This window comes from Protopterus annectens, chromosome 8.part0, assembly GCF_019279795.1.
Source record: "Protopterus annectens isolate FY-2018-M chromosome 8.part0, PAN1.0, whole genome shotgun sequence".
NCBI lineage: Eukaryota > Metazoa > Chordata > Ceratodontiformes > Protopteridae > Protopterus > Protopterus annectens.
This window is the reverse complement of record NC_056741.1, coordinates 593,454,339-593,476,660: the sequence shown is the minus strand read 5'-3', so window position 1 is coordinate 593,476,660 and position 22,322 is coordinate 593,454,339. Positions and strand designations below refer to the sequence as shown.

General features: G+C 43.9%; 1 protein-coding gene across 1 annotated transcript in view; it reads left to right on the top strand.

The window, feature by feature from the left end:
• HUWE1 (HECT, UBA and WWE domain containing E3 ubiquitin protein ligase 1) overlaps positions 1-22,322 on the top strand; it is a gene marked incomplete in the record, with an annotated part of 5,008,559 nt that overhangs the window by 3,920,670 nt on the left and 1,065,567 nt on the right. The window contains 1 exon segment of the mRNA XM_044079288.1: positions 15,766-15,811. Within this exon segment, the coding sequence (XP_043935223.1) occupies positions 15,766-15,811 (46 nt within the window).

Sequence of the window (22,322 nt, the reverse complement as noted above, 5' to 3'; positions counted from 1 at the left end):
GCAGCCATGCTTGGAAGACAGAAGCATTCTCATTCCTTTGGAGGGGAATGTGACTTTATGCTTTTCCACCCTTTTCCCCAATACCCAAGGTACTTACAAAGATTCAGAAAGAATTACCTATGATCATTATGGTGGCCTTGTTTTGGCCGAAGCAAAATTGATGCTCCCTTTTAATGGAATTGGCCAAGAGCAGTTACCACAAACATCCTTTCACTCGAGATCTGCTCACAGTGTCAGTGGCATCTGGTGCATCCATGCATAAGAGCAATGGCTACCGACAGCATGGATGATTCTGTCTTATGTATTTCAAGCTCTTGTTCCATGAAGATGTGTAGCAGAAATTGAAGGAAAGAACAAGAGGAAGAGGTTTTCTTGTTGGTGCCCATCTGGTATCAGTGGGCCTGATAATGGTGTCTTTCCCTCTGGGTTTGAAATATTTGTGCGAGCTACTCAACGATGGGTTATCTTTTTCATCTATGTAGGTGCATCCTGTGGTCATCTCAGCTTTGTTTGCCATAGACTCCCCCTCTTCATCTCTTTTTATGGTCTAATGGTTTATGAAAGTGGTGCACTTGAGACCCTCTCAAAAGCAAATTAATTTTCCTTGGGATCTCAACTTTGTTCTTAAAAAGTTGACCTTATCTCCTTTTAAACCTGCCTTTCAGGCTGATTTATACTTGTTGCTCTAACATCTGCAAGACTAGTCACTGAGCTGCAAGCTGTCATAGATGGCCAACCTTATCTGATTTTCCACAAGGACAGGGTTGTTTTATGCACCAGTTCTTCTTTATGCCTTAAGTTTCTGAATTTACCCTGAATCACGCCATCAGTTTCCCTGTTTTCTTTTGGAATTGAAAAACCAGGGAGAGCAGGTTCTGCATACTTCAGATGTGCAGAGGCAGCTTGAGTACTACCTTGATAGAACTAAGCCCTTCAGGAAAGCTGACCAGCTGTTTCTTGCCTATTCTGGGATTAAGAAGGGTCATCCTGTCTCTAAACAAACAGTTGTTCATTGGTTGTCCTCTGTTATTGTTTTTTGTTACTGCCACCATGATAGAGCTATTCCAAGTAAGGTTAAGGCCCATTCCACCAGACTTGTATCCTCTCTGGTAGCCTATTGAAAAGGAGTGGACTCTAGAAGCATTCTAGAGGGAGCAGACTGGTCCTCTATTCATACCTTTACAAAGCACTACAAACTGGATTATTTCACATCTTCCAGTGCAGACTTTGCTAGGACAATTCTCCAGGGGCTCCTTGAATCCATATCCTTCCCCCTCTCATGTAAGGTAAACTTATGGAATCTAAGCACGTCACTGAGGTAATGTGACTGATGAACATGGTACAGTTGCAGAAGTCCTGCTTACCTTTAACAGGTGCTCGAATGCCACAGTGCTGTAGTGGCAGCACCCACCCACCATCCCTCTTATTTTGTACAGTGTGATGGTATCCAGCTTTGTTTTTTTAAACACCTTTATTAAATTATCAGTTAAAATATAAGCAAACCTACCATAACATGAACATTTTTTTTCTCTTATTTACATTATATATCACTTCTTTCTTTATAATTATCAGTCCAGCACTGCATAATTTGCTGAATTCCTGCCTTCCCTTAAACCTCATTCCTTCTCCTGAACATTATTCTGCATTTATCGTTCCCACAGTATCCATTTATTTCTATGTAATTTGCTCCTTCCCTTTTGTAAAGATCCCTCTTCAGTTCTTGTATCTCTTTTATAGTAGTCAGTACGTCAGATACAGTTGGATCTGATGTTACCAGTCTTCACATAATCCTTGACTGTGGGCTCTGTTCTGATCCTCTGAACTGAGTCGGCTGTTACTCCAGTTCATGTCTTCTAAAAACTCTCGAGCTAAGCTCTGCCTACAGTGTTCCTCAACAAATTACCCCAGATCTCGTTTGCTGCTTCGTAGTGTCATATGCGTTCTAGCTAATCTCTTGAGCATTAGCATTTTTTCTAATTGTAAGTTAATTTTTCTTCCTTACTCTATCCCTGAATTTTATCCTCATTTCTATCTGTACTACCCTGCCCCTCTAGATATCTTTAGTATGTGCACGAGTGTTTTTTTCTGTCTTCCTTAACGTTGGGTAGTCTCAAGTACAATTGTTGGTACTTTGTCCCCTTTTACCTTTGGGTAACCTCCTTATACCATCGTTGGTAGTTACCTTTTTTCTCTGATACATATAAAAAAAAATGTTCTCCTTTCTTGCTCTTAAGTTAGTGTGTGTTTATATCTGTGTAAGGTGGCCTTAGTTTTACCTCTGGCTTCAAGAGGTACCAAAAGTGTGAAAGAAAGATGCCCAGTTCAGATGGATACACTCTGTGTGTATTGTCAGGTGCTGTCCATCTACAGGAAGACTATGCGATCTGTCATGGCTTCAGTTCCAGAAACCTCATAGATTGCAAAAACAAACTGATATTTGAAAGGCCTTCTTAAATCTGAATTTAAAGAGGCAGTACCTGGTCCGAAGACAGAAGCCAGTTGTTCCTCTTCGTCCTCTTCAAAACCTAAAAAGTGGAGTCACTCGGTTCCGGGCAGCTCCTTGGAACCTCCTCCTAAAATGGCCATATCTGCCACGGTGCTGACGGCCTCCTTGACACCGGTGGGCCAAGATTCTCATCCCTTGGTGCTGTCGGCACCGACCTCTTCAGTACCAGCATTGGTGCAGACTACTCTACTCTCCCTTTGATAACAACCAAATATTTGGTACTGAAGGACCCTCAGGTAATAGTTTTACCTCGTACAACCTACTCCCCCTCTATTGATCCATTTGCAAACCGTCCTCTTGCTCCTTTTTTAGAGAGACGGCCACCAAGGTCTCCATTGGCCTCCTCTATTCGGTCCACCAAGAATTTATTGTAGTCTGATATTATGAGACTGGTGGACCAGCTCCTGATGGCGAGGGAATTACCTCCATCCGTGGTTCATAGCCTGGTTTGCTCTGGAACCTTGCCTTCTTCTATCCCATTCATGTTCCTCTGACTCCAGCTGAGATTTCAGAGCCCCTGGTGTCAACCTTTCCGGCTTTAACTGTTTTAGTGCCGGCCAGAGCTCTTTCTCCAACACTGATAGATACCCTGAGCTCTACCAGTTCCTCAGAACCAGAGACCTCCCGGGGTCGGGGCTATGTTGTCAATTCCAAGGGGCAGGATTTGACTTTGATACTTTCAGAGCCTTCCATGCCCCTCTGTACGTCTGCATATGTAAGCTCAGCCCTGGCTTCTATGTCAGGTTTTTATTATCTGGGCCAGCCTCCTTGGTGCGGGATGGGACCACGGTTCTGAAGGACTCTATTTTGGTTCTGGGCTCCCAACCCTATCCGGGGGGGGGGGGGCTGCCTTCCAAGCTATGGAGAGGGCCTTGGCGATTGCGGACAAGTCTATTACTTCCCTGTCAGACCAAACATTGTGTCCATCCCCATTGACCGGATGATCTGCCAGTCTGTACTTTGGGACAGAGGGCACAAAAGCTTCAGGACCAAACCTCTCAGGTTGTCATCTTCAGAAACCTCCCTGCAGCATCCTGCTGAAGAGGTACCTTCTAAGAAAAAAGTGCAAGAGGAAGCACTTGGACTCCCCTGAAGAGTCCTTCACAGAAAATACTGATTTCAGTGAAGAAGGTGGCTCCCCTAAGTCACTCCTTGAAGATGTTTCTTTCGGGGACATCCTAGAAATCCTAAAACAGAGGGATGGCTGGACTATCATTCAACCTTCCTCAGAGGAATCCATATACCTAGAGACTTTTCATGCCCAGCCCTCTATCTCTTGGATTTCTCCACCTGCTGACAACCTTAAGTTGATTGCTCAGCAGACTTGGACGATACCTGACTCTATAGTGCCGATTCCTAAGAAGCCTGATCACATTCTCTCTGCCCCTGAAGATGAGCAACACTGGGCCAAATGCATTTCTGTAGATGCCATGATGGTTGCAGCAGCCACTAAAAAGGGGCTTGCTGATGAATGTCTTACTATCCATCCTCCTAACAGAGAGTCTAGGATGATGGCTATATTTGGGAAGCATGTATATGCTTCAACCTTCGCTCTCAGGTCCTTGAACTGTATGACACATTTTGCCAGGCTTCAAAGAGATCTGATTAAAGAGCTTTCAGATACCCTGGCAGAAACAGTAGCTGAAGGAGTTTGAGCTCACCACCCTAGAATCAGTCTCCATTTTGTCCATGAGACTTAATTGCTCATGCTGCCAAAGGGGTAACAAAAGTAATGGGTTCAGACTTAGCCGTCAGGAGCCACTCCTGGATGCACTTATGTGATTTTGCGGAGCCATTTAAGTCTTCTTACATCAACGAAATGTTTCACAGTTCATACCTGTTTCGCCCCAAAGTTAGAGACCCTAGCCAGATGCGAGAAAGATGGGAAGACCCTTTCTGCCATAGGTGTATGCTTTTCCAGCACTCAGAGGCCATATTCCAGGAACTTGAGAAGTGGTAGACTATGGTTCAAAAAGACCCAAGGACCTTTCCAGGACTCGCATGGCAATGACTTCCCCCAGGGCAGAGCAGGGAGTAATAATGTAAGATGCCTTTCAAAAGTTGGAAATGGCTGCAGATTCAGGGTTCCAGAGACAATTTATCTGGCAACTCCTATCAGTGCTCCTGAAAGGAGGCCTGATTGCCTTCTTCTGGAGGCAGTTGGGGGACGATTACCCCTGCACCAGTCTGCCTGGCTAGAAAATATGATGGGCAAATAGGTGCAGAGGATCATTACCAGGGTTTACATCATCCCTTTTCCGAAAAGACGAAGAAGAATTCTGGACTTTCCACCCAGTCATAGGGAGGCAACAGTCTTAAAAATTCAAAAACTGCAAAAGAGTTATCCAGGTAATCTCATTAGACCAGAGAGGAACCGGAATTTACTCAAGATTCTTTTTAGTGCCAGAGTAAACAGGGGATTGGAGACCGATTTTGGACCTCAGTCAGTTGAACAAATCAGTTCAACAGACCAAATTCCAGATGGTCTCCTGTTCAGTCTGTACTTCCGTTGCTGGGAAAAGATGATTGGATGTGCTCGATAGATCTTGAGTATACATATTACCATATTAAAATGGACAAGCGGTCCAGAAGATTCCTGTGCTTCCAGCTGGGAGCCAGTCACTGTCCGTTCTGGGCACTGCCCTTTGCTCTCACCACTGCTCCCAGGGTGTTCACCGAGTGCATGGCAGTGGTAGCAGCCCATTTCAGATTGCTAGGATTCCAAGTGTTTCCATATCTAGACCGGCTCCTTGCCACCCCCACCAAACGTCCACACCGAAAGGCATGAGATTACATTCTTTGTTCCAGCTTAGGAATCCCCTATAAACTTTGAGAGATCCCATCTAGAACCATCACAGCACCTGGAGTTCATTGGAGCTCTGCTCGACACAATCACTGGCTTTGCGTCACTTCCTCTCGAAAGACTCCAAATAATCAGATTACAAGTGAGCCAGATCATTCTTAACAAGAAATTAGTAGCAAGACTCATTCTACAGACTCTAGGATCAATGGCAGCCTCTATTATTGTAGTTCCCCTGGCCAGATATCACATGCGAATTCTTCAATGGCTTTTAGCCTCCCAGTGGTCCTTATTGAACCAGCCACTGTCCTATGTGATTGTGAGCACCAGTCATTGCAAGGAAGACCTAAGTTGGTGGCTTCACTCCAACAAAATATTATCGGGCCGTCCCTTTATCCCTCCTCGAACCCAAGCCATAGTGACCATGAATGCATCCCAGATTGGGGGGGGGGGGGGGCATTCTCTTGGAGAAACGGTCCAAGACACTTGGTCCCAGCTGGAGGCCACCTTGCATTTCAATGTCCTAGAGATGAGGGCTGTGCTCTTAGCATTGTAGGCATTTCAAGATATCCTCACTTTGGTAATGATTGCAATACAAACAGTATGTTGATAGTCTGGTGCATCAACAACCTTTTTGTTGAGAAGTGCTCAGAGTTTAGCAATGAGTGATTTCCTCCAGCCACTTTCTGATAGCAGTGCACATTCCGGGGAGTTTCAACATGATCGAGGACAAATTTGTCAGAACCATTCATGTTAAGTTGTCTATCTCGCCTTCATTCTTGCTGGATGGGTTCGGAGCCTACCTCGGCTCCGACTCGGCCACTCTAAAAGCTCGAGAGTTGGTTCCACCGGCTCGAGGCTCCCCTTATATCCCACAATGCTAGGCGTGAGTTACCTCAGATCTCGTTTGCCGCTACAGCGATCGAGGTGTTGTTTTTCTACCGGCTCAGGTCAGTAGTTTAATCAGTCGATTTAAACTAGTTTAAATCCCCTTTTCTTTACTAAATTGTTCATATTTCCCTTAGTTTAGTATATTTCATCCCTTTTTTTTTTATTCCCATTTTTTTCCCTCAAGAACTTAAAAGTTCTTCCCTTAGGCCTTCGGGCCCTACTATCCCTAGTGGAGTGCTTGTTGTGTTAGGGATATTTTTTATACTTAAGCTAACTAAATAGTTTAATTAGTATAATTTACTTAACTTTCCTTTTAGTGTAATCAGTGTGTGTGTGTTTTCTGTGTGTGGTTACACTTAGGTCCTTGATAATGTCCAAGGATTCAAAGGTCTCAGGCTTCAAGAAGTGTGACTCGTGCTGTCAGAAAATGTCTCTGACAGACGGTCACACTTCTTGTGTTTACTGCCTGGGACCTTTGCACCTGCAGGACTCTTGTGCTGTATGCCATGGCTTCAGCCCCAGAGTCCTGCAGGAAAGAAAAAATAAACTTATTTTGAGAGGTTTACTTAAGCCTGAGGGTTCCCTTACTGTTTCTTCGGGCAAACCCTCTAAGGCTTCTGGGTCCTCGGCTCCAGCTACTGAGTCGAGGCCTAAGGCTTCAAAACCTCTTCCTACATCGGCTCCGGCTGGAGCCGATGAGTCTCAGACTGCAGCTTCTGTGGTTCCCTCGGCTCCGGCTGGAGCCGAGGTGTTGGAAATTCCTGTGTCGGCTCCGACTAGACCTTTGGAGCCGACATCTAGAAAGAGGTCCAGGTCACCGTCCCTTGGCTCCGTTCATTCGGCTCCAGCATCTCCCTTGCTGTCTGAACGGAGCCATAGATCTCACTCCTCTAGGTCATCGAGGCTTTCGGACCATGACCTTCAGAGGGTAGTGAGTCGACTTAAGTCCGAGGCACTGGCCCAAATGCTTCAGAGCCCGACTTATCAGTCGATGCCTGACCCTGTTCCTCATTATGTTCCTCCTCCGACTCCTTTGAGCTCGGGCCGGGCGCTGAACCGAGACTGTGGTAGCGTCGGAGCCGATACAAATGTCTTCGGCTCCGTCGTCGGCTCGATTTCTTCCTTAGAAGAATCTCGGCGCCGGACTTCCCTCGTCGGCTCGAGGGGTGAGTGGCATCGGACCCTTGTCCGACCCCGCTCTCCCTCTCGGTGCTTCGGCGCTGGTGAGTTCGGCTCCGACATCGGCCTCGGAGCCATCACTGTCGGTGCCGAGGGAGGTTTTCAGCTTCTCGGAGCGGGGACCTCTGGCTCTGCCTGACAGGGGTGCGTTCGAGGTCATGCGGAGTGTGTTGGAACCTGGTTCAACTCCACAGTCGGCTCCGTCCGCCCCTCCCTCTTCGGTGCCTCAGGTCAAGTCTACTCACTCCCTCATCCCAGACCACAGAGAGCCAGCTCCTCAGGAATCCCTTGTGGGGATCTCATCCTCTTCCGAGGCCTCTCCTGAATTGGCAGAAGAGCCCCCTCGGAAGAGAAAGTGTAAGAGGAAACACATAGACTCACCTGAGTCCGTCACCTCTGACACAGATTTAGAGGATTCCGAGGGTTCCCCCCATTCCCCTTCTGAAGATGTCTCCTTTGCAGACATTCTAGAAATCCTCAAACAGAGGGGAAATTGGCCAGCCCTCAACCCTTCGGAGGATGAATCTGTGTATCTTGAGGCGTTTGGCTCTCGCCCTTCCACCTCCTGGGTGTCTCCCCCCTTTGACCCCCCTCATGCAGGTGTTAGCAAAAAAGGCATGGACGGCTCCTGATTCAGTGGACCCCACTCCCAGGAGACCCTCAAAATTTATCACGGCACCAACAGATAAACAATTTCTGACAAAGGGAGTTTCTGTGGATGCTATGGTGGTTGCTGCTGCCACTAAGAAGGAACTAGCTGATCCTTCAGTGCCTGTTCATCCACCTAACAAGGAATCTAGGTCTATGGACAGGTACGGGAAGCGGATGTTCTCGTCAGCGACCTTTGCAATGCGTTCGCTGAACTACCTATGCCATTTTACTCGTCTTCAAAGAGACTTGATCAAAGAAGCGAGTGATATGTTGAAGGATCCTACAGCTGCGGGTTTTCAAGACAAGATGAACACTCAGCTGGCTACCCTGAACTCCATAGCTAACTCCTCCATGTGTCTCCTTTCGTATGCGGCTGATGGAGCGAGCAGGGCCGCAGGGACAGGAGTGGCCTTACGCAGGCATGCCTGGATGCGGCTATGCAACTTTGCGGACCCCTTTAAAACGTCGTTCACTAATTCCCCGTTTGATGGATCATCTCTTTTTGGTCCTCAAGTGAAAGAAACCTTGACTAGGTGCGAGACTGATGGCAAGACTCTTTCTGCCGTCGGAGTCCGTTTTTCTACTCCTTCTAGGCCTTACCCCAAAGGCCAGAAAAGTGGAAAAATGTGGTTCCGCAAACAATCTCAAGGGACTTAGCCTGGCGACAGAGTCTGTTCCCCGCCAGAGGCAGAGGGGGGAACAACAATGGTAGACGTCGCCCTAGAGGCAGGGGGGGTCCGCAGAACCAGGGCAATCGAGAAACTTTCTCCGATAAGCCCTTTCCGCATCCCTGAGGTGTTGCCCGACTGTCCACCTTCGAGGAAGTCGGGGGAAGATTGTCACTGTACCCAGAAGCCTGGCTATCCCTAACTCGAGACAAGTGGGTACAGTCCATCATTTCCGAAGGCTATTCCATTCCCTTCGTTTGCATTCCAAACCGATCAAAAAAATCCCTTCCAGATGTTCCACCCGCTCAAAGGGATCTTGCAGCTTTGGAAATTTCAAAGCTGCTTGCAAAAAGAGCAATTCAGCCAGTTCCAGCAGACCAGCAAGGATCCGGAATCTACTCCAGGTTCTTTTTAGTTCCAAAAAAAACAGGGGACTGGAGACCAATTTTGGATCTCAGTATCTTGAACAAGTTGGTCAAGAAAACACGATTTTGGATGGTCACGCTACAGTCCATCCTTCCCCTATTGGGAAGAAAAAACTGGATGTGCTCTATAGACCTTCAGGATGCGTTCTACCATATAAAAGTGAACAGACGCTCCAGAAGATTTCTCCGCTTCAGGCTGGGAACCAGTCATTTTCAATTCAGAGCCCTGCCCTTTGGACTCACCACTGCCCCCCGGGTGTTTACCAAATGCATGGCAGTGGTAGCTTCTCACCTGAGACGTCAAGGATTCCAGGTGTTTCCATATTTGGACGACTGGCTCCTCACAGCTCCCACCAAGCATCTTCTTCTAAGGGCCAGGGACTACACCTTTCGCATTTGTCAAAACTTAGGCATTTCAATAAATTGCGAAAAGTCTGTTTTGTCGCCTTGTCGTGTTATTACCTTCATAGGCTCAATTCTAGACAGTCAACATGTCTGCGAGGCTAACAGATCTGAGAATAACAGACATACACAAACTGGTCTCGCTCCTCTTCAGCAGCAACAGAGTCAAAGCCAGGTTAGTTCTGAAAGTATTGGGGATTATGGCAGCTGCCATACCTCTGCTTCCATTAGCCAGATTCCACATGAGAATCCTTCAATGGATGCTCTTCACACAATGGTCATACCAGCAACTTCCGATGTCCCACACCATTATGATTACGCAAACATGCAGGAATCATCTTCTGTGGTGGATGTCTTCCCCTCAGCTCTTCTTGGGAAGACCCTTTGTTCCTCCCCCTCCGGTTGCTACTCTGACAACGGACGCCTCCCTGATCGGGTGGGGGGGGCATTATCAGGGCAGAACTGTCCAGGGCACATGGCAACCAGACGAATGCCACTTGCGCATAAATGTTCTAGAGATGAGAGCAGTGCTTTTAGTGTTGCAAGCCCTTCAAGACTCTCTTCCCTTGGGAACGATAGCAATCCAGACGGACAATATGTCTGTAGTGTGGTATATCAACAAACAAGGCGGAACCAGGTCCTACCCCCTGTGTCGAGAAGCACTCAGACTGTGGCAATGGGCGATTTCTTCTCAGCGGTTTCTGATAGCAACGCAATCCCCGGGAAGTCCAATCAAATCGCGGACAAGTTGAGCAGAGCTATTCTCATGCCTCACGAGTGGTCTCTGAAAGACTCTGTTGTGTGAGAGATTTTTCTCATGTGGGGTCAGCCTTGCTGCGATCTTTTTGCTACTCCCCAAAACAGCAAGTGCAGAGATTATTTCACCCTATTCCCGTTAACAGGCCAGCCCAGCAGAGACGCTCTAGTCCAAGTTTGGCCCCGGGGACTTCTGTATGCATTTCCTCCCTTCCCACTAATCTCTCAAGTGATACAGAAAGCTATCGCTCAGAAGGCCTCGTTGATCCTCATTGCTCCTTACTGGCCTCGACAGGTTTGGTTCCCCTTTCTGCATCATTTTCTGTTGGAGCGACCTTGGCATCTGGACCTAGTTCCAGATCTTTTGATCCATCAGTCGGGTCAGTTTCATCGCTCCCTTCCCTCTCTGAACCTCACTGCTTGGTTCCTCCAATTCCAACCTTAGCTAGGCTTCCTCAAATATCTCACTCTGTTCGAGATATTTTGATAGCTTCCCATAAATCTTCCACTCGATAGATTTATTTGAGTAAGTGGAAACGTTTCGCCTATTGGGCTCAAGGAAGGGACATAGATCCTTTCACTGCTTCCATCCAAATGGTCCTTGATTTTCTAGCTGAACTCTTCCATGCAGGTTCATCTCCTTCTACTCTTAAAGTTCAATTGGCAGCTATTTCTAACTTTCATGTGGGCATTTCAGAGTCTGCCATAATGTCCCACAAGCTTTGCAAAGCCTTTTGAAGGGAGTTTTTCTACTCAGACCTCCTATAAGAAATCCTCCTCCTCCTTGGGACCTAAATTTAGTTCTTAGTTCTTTGATTCTTCCCCCTTTCGAACCTGCAGCCTCCTGTTCTTTAAAATTGCTGTCATGGAAGACTCTCTTTCTGGTAGCTATTAATTCAGCTAGAAGAGTTTCAGAACTTCATGCACTCAGCTGTCGACCTCCTTATCTGTTGTTCCATAAGGACAGGGTATCTTCTGAACCAACCCGTCCTTTTACCTAAGATAGCCTCGGCGTCTAACCTAAATCAAAGCATTGACCTCCCTGTGTTTTTTCCAGAATATTCTAACAGGTCTGAACAAAAATTGCATTGGCTAGATGTTCATCGTCAGTTAAGGTACTATTTGGATAGAACCAAACAATTCAGAAAATCTGACCAGCTGTTTGTCTCTTATGCAGAAGGCAGAAAGGGACTTTCAGTTTCAAAGGTATCATTATCTAGATGGCTAACATCTCTGATTTCCCTTATTTATGAAATTAGACACCAAAAGCTGCCTAACAAACCTAAAGCCCATTCCACCAGAGCTTTGGCTACTTCTATAGCCTTCCAAGACAGACTGCCTATTGACACCATTTGTGCAGCGGCTACTTGGGCTACTCCTCACACTTTCATTTCTCATTATAAGTTGGACTTAGCTTCTAGGCATAGAGCTAACTTTGGTTCCACTGTTCTCAGGAGTCTGTTCCGTTAGGCCACCCGGGACAAGGTGCTAGGGACGCGGTCCCATCCAGCAAGAATGAAGGCGAGATAGACAACTTAACATATAGAAGTTATGTTCTTACCATAACGTTCCATGTTAGTTGTCTTCTTCTCGCCTTCTTCTTGCGTCCCACCCTCCTTCCCCCTGGCCTGGACAGACCTAGAGGAGTTTTGATTGTGACCTCTCTTTCTACCACCTCTTTACTTTAGGTATATGCTCTGCTGTGCATATTTTCCTGGATCAGGATGTAGGTCACCCTTCTCTTCTCCCTTGTTTATAGAGGTGGACTTTGTTTCTAGTTATTCTGCTATTATTATAAGCTGGGCCTAGCTTACAAACGAGATCTGAGGTAACTCACTCCTAGCATTGTGGGATATAAGGGGAGCCTCGAGCCGGTGGAACCAACTCTCGAGCTTTTAGAGTGGCCGAGTCGCAGCCGAGGTCGGCTCCGAACCCATCCAGCAAGAAGAAGGCGAGAAGAAGACAACTAACATGGAACGTTATGGTAAGAACATAACGTCTATTTATACCTCGCTAGTGTTTTCTCAGTCCAGTGGTGATGGAAAAGATTTTCTGTCACTGGGGCCAGCCTTGCTTTTGACCTGTTTGCGTCCCCTCTGAACAACAAATGCAACAGTTTTCCCTAATCCCCCCCCCCCGCGGGGGAGGAGTCACCTAGAGACGTTCTTATTCACGATTGGCCCCATGGTCTATTGTATGCCTTTCCTCCAATTGCACTGATATGTCAGTTTCAAAAGAAAAGCCAGTATCTTGAAGAACAGAATAATTCTCGTTGACCCATTCTGGCCTCGACAGGTCTAGTTTCACTTCCTGTGGCCTCATCTGCTTCAGAAACCCTGGATACTGGACCCAGCTCTGGACCTATTGTCCCACCCAGAGAGGTACTGTTTCATCAGAATCTACAGCATCTCAAGCTCACTGCATGGCTTCTCCAGTTCTGTTTGCCAGGCATCCCTCCCTCCCTCAACTCTCCAGTCCAGCTCATTATTTTAGCCTACCACAAACCTTCAACTAGAAAATTGTACCATAACAAGTGACTAAAGTTTACTAAGTGGTTGCTAGACTGTATTCTTGGTCCATATTCAGCACCTGTTGACAGAGTTGTAGACTTCTTAGGCTTACTTTGAGTCTGGCTCATCAGCCTCTGCAGTTCAGGTGCATCTTGCTGTGATACCTAACTTCCATATTTGTTTCAACGGTTCATCACTCACGTCGCATAAACTTTGTAAAGCATTTTTGAAAGGAACCTTAATGCTCAGACCTTCATATAAAGAACCCTCTACCCCACAGGATTTGAATTTCGTACTTCAGTGTCTTATTTCTCCCCTTTTTGAACCTTCAGCAAATTGTGATTTAAAATTCTTGTCCTGGAAGACCTTATTTTTAGTAGCAATCACTTCTGCCAGGAGAATATCAGAAGTACAAGCCTTGTCGTGCAGACCCTCCATTTGATATTTTATAAGGAACAGGGTCTCCCTCCAGATGAATCATTCTTGCCAAAGGTTGTTTCTGAGTAAAATATCAATCAGACCTTGCATCTCCCACTCTTTTTTCCCAATTTTTCCAGTAAAGTGGAATGCTGTCTACATTTACTAAACGTACACAGGTATTTACACTTCTACATTCACAGAACAAAGGATATTTGAAAGTCCGACCAAGTATTCACTGCCTTTTCAGTCTCTAAGTCTAAAGTTACCCTGGCGAAATGGCTTAAGGACTGTAACACCTTTGTTTACAACAAAAAGGGACTCCACCAGGTCTTGTAAAAGCACATTCAACAAGAGCTATAACAGCATCTGCAGTTTTTCATGCCAGAGCTTCTTTAGTTGATATCTGTGCACCAGCAACATGGGCATGTCCTCATACCTTTTTTTTTTTTTACACGTTACAACTGGATTAGATCTCTAGGAGACGTGCATCATTTGGCTCAGTGGTGCTCAGGAATATGCTTCCATGAGTTCTCCCAAGTTTCGGGTAGCTAGGGACTTTGTCCCATTGTCAAGGATTATGTGAAGATTGATAATATCAGAAAAAGAAGTTATGTCTTACCATAACGTTCCATCTGTGTTGTCAATCTTCAGTAATCCTTAATATTCCCTCCCTCCTTCCCTCTGCCTTTAGAACTCATGGTGGATTGAGTATTCCCAAAGACTGGCTTCATAATAAGGACATAGTCTCTCGTCTATTATTTCATGTCTGTCACTATATTTTGCAAACTCTGTCTGAGGTAATTTGGGTGAGGAGCATTGTGGGTAGAGCTTAGCTTGCGATTTTTTGAAAGGCACGAGCTGGAATAACAGCTGAGTCGGTTCCGTGGCTTGGAACAGAACCCACAGTCAAGGATTAGGGAAGATCGACAACATAGGTGGAACGTTATAAGACACAACTTCTTTTTTAGACTTTGTTTTCTATTTTCTAGTAATTGCTTTTTTGGCAGCCAGCAGAATTAATCATAGCAAGGCCTTACAGTGGGCTAGGTATTAGCGTCATTTCCTGAATTACAGCCATTTTCTCACCCGGTGTTTTTGACAGAGTACTCTAGGGAATTATTAAAATCTGCCAACTCCTTGCACTCCCAAAATGTATGTTCCCAGTTACCTCTTTCTTCCCAATCACACTGCCCACACTTGCTGTCTATCTGAGGAAGAATTATTTATCTCGTTCAGGTATAAAAATAGTTGTACAGACACTTACAAGCAAAAATCCCAATCCTCCTGGGCTTTGTTGCATGCTTGGGAGCTATACATATGTCCTCCCTAACCTTGTTGTATTGTTGGTTGGCTTTAGTTATTTGTGTTTGTGTTCTGTGGCTGCAGATTGGTTTGTTTCAGGTGATTCCTGCTTCTGGTCCTCCTCGGTTCGTCATACTTAGCACTAAAACATGAATATCTGACTCGCTGTGACAGGAATTAGGCTTCCCGTGATTGGAGGGACTTGGCCAATCCACTATCACATAGTGGAGGAGATTCTGAGCTCTGGAAAGCTGCCGTCATGGGTTTGTGCAGGCATATAACCCATATGCCACTGAGGCAGTGTGAAATTTGAACATCTACTGTTAAAGATAAGTAGGACTTGCCAGGCTTTATTTTCATTACCATTTTGTTACTTAAACATCCATTACTGCTTCACTCTTGTAAATCGCAGCATAATTCTTACTGACATTTGGAGAATTGAAAATTTTAGAAAATAACTATTCTCAAAAATTCAGGAATGGTGCTTTTACCCATGTAGTAATGGAGGAGGATATTGGGGATTGTCAGCAGTTGTTTGATTGCAGCAGTTTTCATTTTTTAAATATGACACGTAGTTCTCATTATCTTTTAACCCATCATTCCCTGATGAGTGGTTTATGAATTAATTACTAATCTTTTCCTGCGGGTTGTGTACGTGTAACTTCTGGAACTAGTGTCTGCTTTACAGTTGTAGTGGTGCTTAATTTAGAAATATTTTGACAAAGCATAACATTCATTGGAACAGCCAGTGTGTCACCTGAAATGTACTCCATACATCTGTGTTTTTAAATGAGTTTTTTTTTTTGTGATGCGTTTCCAGTTCATGTTTACAGTCAGGCATTAGATATGTGAAGTAATGTTCTTCAGAAAGCTGCTGATGGTTTCATCCGCTGGCTGTTGAGATCTGCAGAGTGAACATCGTTGTGTTTGAATGTTTGAGCTTTTAGATATCTTGTTAATGCTGGGAATCAAAAACTGATGATGTACTGGAAGATTTTTATTTTTATCATGCAGTCATTAGAAATACTTGAGTGAAGAATTCCAAACAAGCATATGCTTGCTTTGGTGATGTATTTTATGTTCTTGGGTTTTCATTGTGAAGATTAAGTTCTGTAGCAGACAATTCTTTCTGTGATAGTGAATATCTAGTCCGTTTTTGATGTATTAATTGTGTAAGTGATAGCTGAATGGGCTTTAATGTAGTTAATGAAGTTCAAAGACTAAGGCAGTGCATTAAAGGAAATGTGTTTTTCAGGTCACAGCTCTTCAAACAAACAACTCATCAGAGCAGAATCTGTCAGGTATGTTATATAATTTATTTTGTACGTCAGATGTCTTCCTTTTCAGTATTCCCAGCAAAGTGGTTTACAAGAACTGCAAAAGATTATGTGCCCCTTGGGATGAGGTAGTAGATTGTATAGTTTTAGGGTCACACCCGATCTTGGAGATAACTATACAGTCTACTGTCTTTCTTATGGTGGTACAGTTGCAACAAAGGCAGACACTTTATTTTCTCATTGAATTTCACCAATCTCTTCATATTTGTTTGACTACGAACACTGATATTTTTTATGATTTTATAACTGAACTGTTTAACTGATTGAAAATGCAGTATATTAGAAGGCTTTTAAAATTTCCTTTAAAAAATGTGCCACAGATGGTCTGAATTGGGGATTCATTTTGTGAACATGTTAACCTGAAAAATATATTAAGCCAGTGATTCCACCTGGAAAATGTCACTTTGGATTCTTTCACCTTGTTTTTGAGGGTCATTGTTTGTCCAGATGGTAGTGCTTATCCCCAGTACAAAAATGCAAGTAAATGAAGTGATATGTATGCATGTCAGACTTGTCTGCATAATGTATGCACCTAGAGCTAACTTTTTGAATAGTTTGTCTTTCAAATTTACGTATAAAACCAGGTGTATATTTACTTGGTAATGTCATTTGTGAAGGTATTGAGCAGTGCTGGTCTAAAGACCAAACTGCAGGCTTTCTTCAGAGTTCCCCTTTCTTCTTGCTTACAGTGTAATCTCTTCAGTGATTCACTTGTCCACTTTCTTTTTTTCTGGCTTGTTAAGGCCTATGCTATATGCCTTTCTAAAGCCTCAATGAAGTTACATTGATTACACGTTTGCTAATGTTTGTCTGATAGGATACTACTACAGAATAACTGATTTGATGATGATGCCTTCCTTTGCTTTTCAATCTACGGGTTTCGGATCCTAGCAACGGATCCAGCTTGGCTGTATACCAAAGCTGTAGGTTCCAACATCTGAGCTCCTCCCCTACCCATGATACTCTTCTCCTCCAAATCCCTCCGATCTCATTTGCCATGTTTCTCAACATTCTGAGCTCCTCAGGGAATTCTTCAGTGAGTGACATGCTATTAATTTTTTTCAAGTTATTGGTTAGTGTGGTTCTTAGTCCCTCTTATCATATCTATCTCCATTTCGTGTCGGGGAAAGTTATTTTTGTGGTCTCTGTCTTCCTTATCCATTTCCTTCCAGCTGTTTAGCTAGATATATTTAAGTCTTAAAAAAAAAAAAAAAAAGATTTCTTCTTCAGTGTTGTGTACTTGCTTGGTGTTTGTGGTACTTCTGTATTCTGTCGCTGTCGTTGGTTAAGAGCATGCCCTTACTACTGCCCAGGTCACTTGTATTTGATTAGTGGTTCAGGCATCAAATGTGGAAGGAGTGATGAAGCTTTCTGTACTTGTTCAACCTTTGCTGTAGGAAAGGATGAGGTATATTTGTCTGGGGGCACTGTCCGTGTTGCAGTCCCTTGGAGATGTCCTCTTGAACTGGGCACAGCCAGTGGACTACAATGTATGCAGAAGTGTAGGTATAATTTACAAAGGACGAGTGCATGCTTGCCATTGGGTGCGTATGGGCATGAGCAAGAAATGTAGGGTCAAAGAATAAAAGCACAATCTAAGATGTATGATTGCAGCTCTTATTGTGCATACATATGTATACTGAAAGGTTATTGTGTCAAGGTGGAGAATAGCCTGAGGGTGATTGAGAAATAGAGAAGAAAAAGAAAAACGTAATTTTAATGGTTCAGAAAAAAAGATAACTCAGGCCTTTCTTCCTCCTGTAAACTAGAAGTAGTCGTTCCATTCCTTTGATATGAAATATGCTTGCATATTCCAATCAACTGATCATAATTAAAGGAAGTTCCAAATTCAGGTGAGTAAAAATACTAAGGTATTGAAATGAAAAACAAAGGAAGCAGATCAGTAATTATGGAAACATCAGTCTTGGGTTTGACTGTAGTGTATTAGACCAGAGTGAAATGGAATGCATGAAGTGGTCACGAAGGAAAGATCAAATGCAAAGGAAGCAAGTAGCAACTGTGGGGAAAGTGAAGTGAAAGGAGCAAACAAATGTTAGAGGAGTGAAAGCAAGAAGGACAGGACAAAAAGTTGAGGAAAAAGCAGCAAGATGAATGATCCACATCCGGCAATGCTCAAATCCAAGATGGAGGATTAAAAATCCAACTTTGGCAGGGGGCTGGCTAAGCATAGGCAAAAGTCAAAAGGACAGAAGGTTCAATTGTACAGGGAAAACCAGAAGTTGCAGACACAAGGTGCAGGGTTTGATTTTCACATGGGGTAACTGGCTAGGCTTAAAATAGCCCACAAGGGCAATTAGCCTAGTACTAATCTATGAACCTGTTAAGAACCATTTGAAAGCAGCAATCAGAGGAGGAAGGGGATTTAAACCCAAAGAGAACAGCAAGGAATGAACACAAGATGGTAACCATATATTGGTAGGAGCTTTACACCTGAAAAGTCCACAGCAGAATAAATAAGATGAAAGGGGTTATGGTCTGCTCCAGGAGACTAAATGAAAGGTAAGAGGGAAGGAACATCAAGTGCCCACAGTACGTCAAGAGAGAAACTAAGAGAGTCCAATAAGATGGGAAGAAGATAGTAGTAGGCAACCTGTTGCATGTAATAACTGAAAGGGTGCAGAATAGTAGGAGGGGGAGACAAGTAATTTGGCAAGAAAGAATTTAACTTAAGGATGTTGACAACAGAGAACATGTATGCCCCAAACAAAGGGTATAGAGTACTTTTACAGCAAGTTCAATCAGGAATGAAATCAGATAAAAAGGGATAGAGAGTACTTTAGAGTGTCATACAAGATCCTGAGAAAGGGCTGTTCTGTGGCAGCAGTTGCATAAAGATGGGAAAGTTCGTTAAACAAAGACATGAAAGATGGAGAATAGAGGGATATGATGGGAAAGATGCTTTGAAAAGAGGAATACACATTTACCAGAAAGTGCTTACTTTGATCCATTGGTGTAGGCAATAAACTAGGGGAGGAGGAATCTCTTAAAAAGGGCAGAGAAAGTGGAAATAAGGAGAGATGAATATCGGACCATGCAGCAGTAGCAGTTACAGTGGGGACAGGGAAGGGAACAAGGGTAGGGTTTAGGATGGAGCCTGGCAACCTACAAGTGGAAAATTTAGGAAAGAAAGCAAACATTTCAAAAGCTTACTGTAGGGATAAATGAAGACAAACACTAAAGACAAGACAGTTGGAATCAAAGTAGTAGTTGAGAGAGATCATAGGATGATACAGATGGAAAAAGAGGCACAGTGACCGGTAGAAGAAGTAATAAGAACTGAACTAGAAGGAAAGGTAACACCCGTAGTGGAAATAGGGCAATGGTACTTAAAGGACTATGGATGAATAATTGTGAAACAACAGAGGAAATGTATAGCAGGGAAGTATTAAAAAGGAAAGAGTGAAAGAAAAGTACCAAGTATTTGGAGAGGGGGTTATTGAGGAGGACAGGAGGGTTAGGAATACTGTAGGGAATACTACCAGCAAGTGTACTGGGGAACAGGAGAAGGAAAATGAAGTCCATTGAGAGGTTGCAGGCAGAAGAAGGGTACCAGTCAGAGAATACAGAGGAAGAAACTGAATAGAAACAATGATGGGAGAAGATGAGAGGCATTGACGACAGTGAAGGACAAAAATGTAAGAGGCCTAGATGGATAACGTGGAAGAGTTCTACAAGTGGGGCTGAGAGGCAGTATACGTAGGAAGGAATATAAAAGGGTAAGTGAAACGGGGGAATAACAGACACAGTGAAGAGTCAGGGTGTGGTAGTGATTTCCAGTGAAGAGGGCGACTGGATGTAAAGTAGATTACAGACCAGTATCTAATAAATGCAAACCTCAAAATGATGGCAAAAGTGCTAACAAGCAGACTGGATGAGATTCTGCCAAGAGTGTTGCAGGTAAAATGAATGGTTTTGTCAAAGGTAGAAGAACAGAAATTGTTTGGTGGGCCGTAATGGAGTGTATAGACAAAGAAAAGTAAAGGGGGGAGGGCACAAGAATTTTTTTTAATCTTCATAACATTTCAGTACAGTAGGATAGAAATTTTTCTGAGGCAAAAGGTGAAAAGTTTGTAGGACTGATAAAGGCTGCTTACAGTGAGCTGGAGATAGAGGTTATGGTAATTGGAGGAGTTTCCAAGTCACTAAAAATAGATAAGGGGACGAGACAATGGTGCCTACTTTCTGCAGGGTTCTCTGTGTTAGTCATACAAGACATAGCAGTAGAAGTGAGAAAGTAGGTGGCACAACTAAAGCAAGAACAGGAGTGCAGTCCACTCCTAATGTATACAGATGATTGCATGCTTATGTCAGAGAATATTGAGATGGCCATAGGGGAAATGACAGTTTTTGGATGGTTTGAAAGGGACTGGGGAGGGGGCTAGCTGCAACCAGAAAAAATAAAAAATATAATGGTGGTCAGGATTGGAGAGGGGAACAGGAAACGGAGGATTAGGGCACCTTCAGGTGAGAGACTACCCCAAATATCGGAGTGTATGTGGGATACACCTTAAGTGATAACAGTACAAAAGAGCTTAGAATAAAGGGCGGGGGAGAATATACAAGAGATAACTTGGTGTGGGTGGATATGACTCAGACACAATTAGCTGGAATCAGTGTGATAAGAATGATATTCCTAGTAACTTTGCATCTATTAAGAAACAAGCCAGTGGACCCTATGGAAATCAGACTAGTAAAACTGCAGAAGGATTTGGAAGGATGGATAGGGAAGGGAGAGAGAGAAGGGTCTCAAAAAAAAAAATGTACCCATGCTGGCCATGAAATACAACTTGCTTAGGTGAATAGAAAACATAAATTGTCTACATTTAGAGTTGTTTATTGTCCTCTTATTCAGAACTCATTAGGCCACTCATGGAGTAAAATGCCCCCTTTGTAATTTGTCTGGACAAATAACAATGACCCCTTTGGCATGAATCTGTCCAGACACATGCAACAACTGGAACACCCACAGAGATTTCTTGCTAAAAGGATACAAGACTTAAACATCATGTCTTAGTTAGACCACCTCAAAGCCCTTTCACTATACACTGTATCCTGCAGACTACTAAGAGGTGACTTGTATGTAGCATTGCAAGGCATCCTCCTACCCAATACTGATGTATTTGTTGCATATCATTAAGTCTGATAGCAGGAATACTCTGTCCAGGGACCTAAACCTCTCCTAAAACATCAATAGAATGGTTTGGATGGATGGGTGTATCTGACAGAGGATATCTTTGCTGTGGAACCAGACACCCATCCACATAAAGCAAAGTTCGGCCCTGTCCATATTCAAACCCAACTTGGATCTGTGGATGGGAAACAGAAAATGTATCCCAAGACTGCCCTCTGTACTACTATTAGACAGAGACAGCTCCTAAATGCTTTCTCTCGTGTATGGTTCCTCTCTAATTATCTAGGGTCCCAGTTATTCTCATTCAAGGTAATATATAATCGTAGACCATGTGAATGGTAAGGCCAGTCTCTAACCAAATGCAAGTGGTTAATTGAAGCACAGAAAGGAAAGCTGGCTAGGCTTTAAAATGCCTACAAGGCCATCTAGCCTACTACTTTACCTATACACCTTGGAGACGCTGTAGAGATGAGCCACATATGAGGGGGATGAGAGAGAAACATGGGTGGAAGGAGGATGGGACACCTTGGTGGGGGATAAACTGACCAGAGTTGAATGACAGTGGGATACAAGAAGAGCAAGATTTAACGAAGGAATGGACAGAAGGACAGATAGTATTCAAGACCCTGTAAAGAATCGGTGTAGGAATTAGAATTTACACAGAATGAATGCTGGGTATTGGAGAGAGAAATGGCTGAAGGAGAAACCCTGGAAAAAGAAAGGAGATGAGGGGAAAAGGCAGATTCATAGGGGAAATGGGAAAAACAAGGTAGAGGCAGAATAATTTATGAAGCCTGAGTGTGGGAAGTAGAGGAAATGACAGAGAACAAGGAAAGGATTGGGTAAGGAAGAAGGGTGGCAGACTGGTGAAAAGTCCTCAGAATAACAGCAGAGATGGCAGAAGATGCATGGGATTTGGTGATAGGATATTAAAAATGCTGCACAGATGGTATCTCACACTAAAACAAATATATGAGGAGGGAAGAAAAACAGACTTTAAATGCTTGGCAGAACAGGCAGGCATGAAACGAATGATGTGAAGTTGTTCTATCTCGCCATTCATTCTTACTGACTGGTTCTGAGCCGATCCCTCGGCTCTGAGTCGGCCTACTACAAAGCTCGAGGTTTCCAAATAGCTCAAGGCCAAGTCTTTATCCCATGATGCACCTAGAGTTAACCCAAATGTAGTTTGCTTCTGCAACAGATCGGAGGTTCTCGCTAGCTCGGGCCAGTAAAAACCTTTTTTTAAATTTCAAAATATTATTGATATTTCTTGAAAATAATAGTTAGCTAAGCTCTTACAGCTTTATTGATGTTCATCGT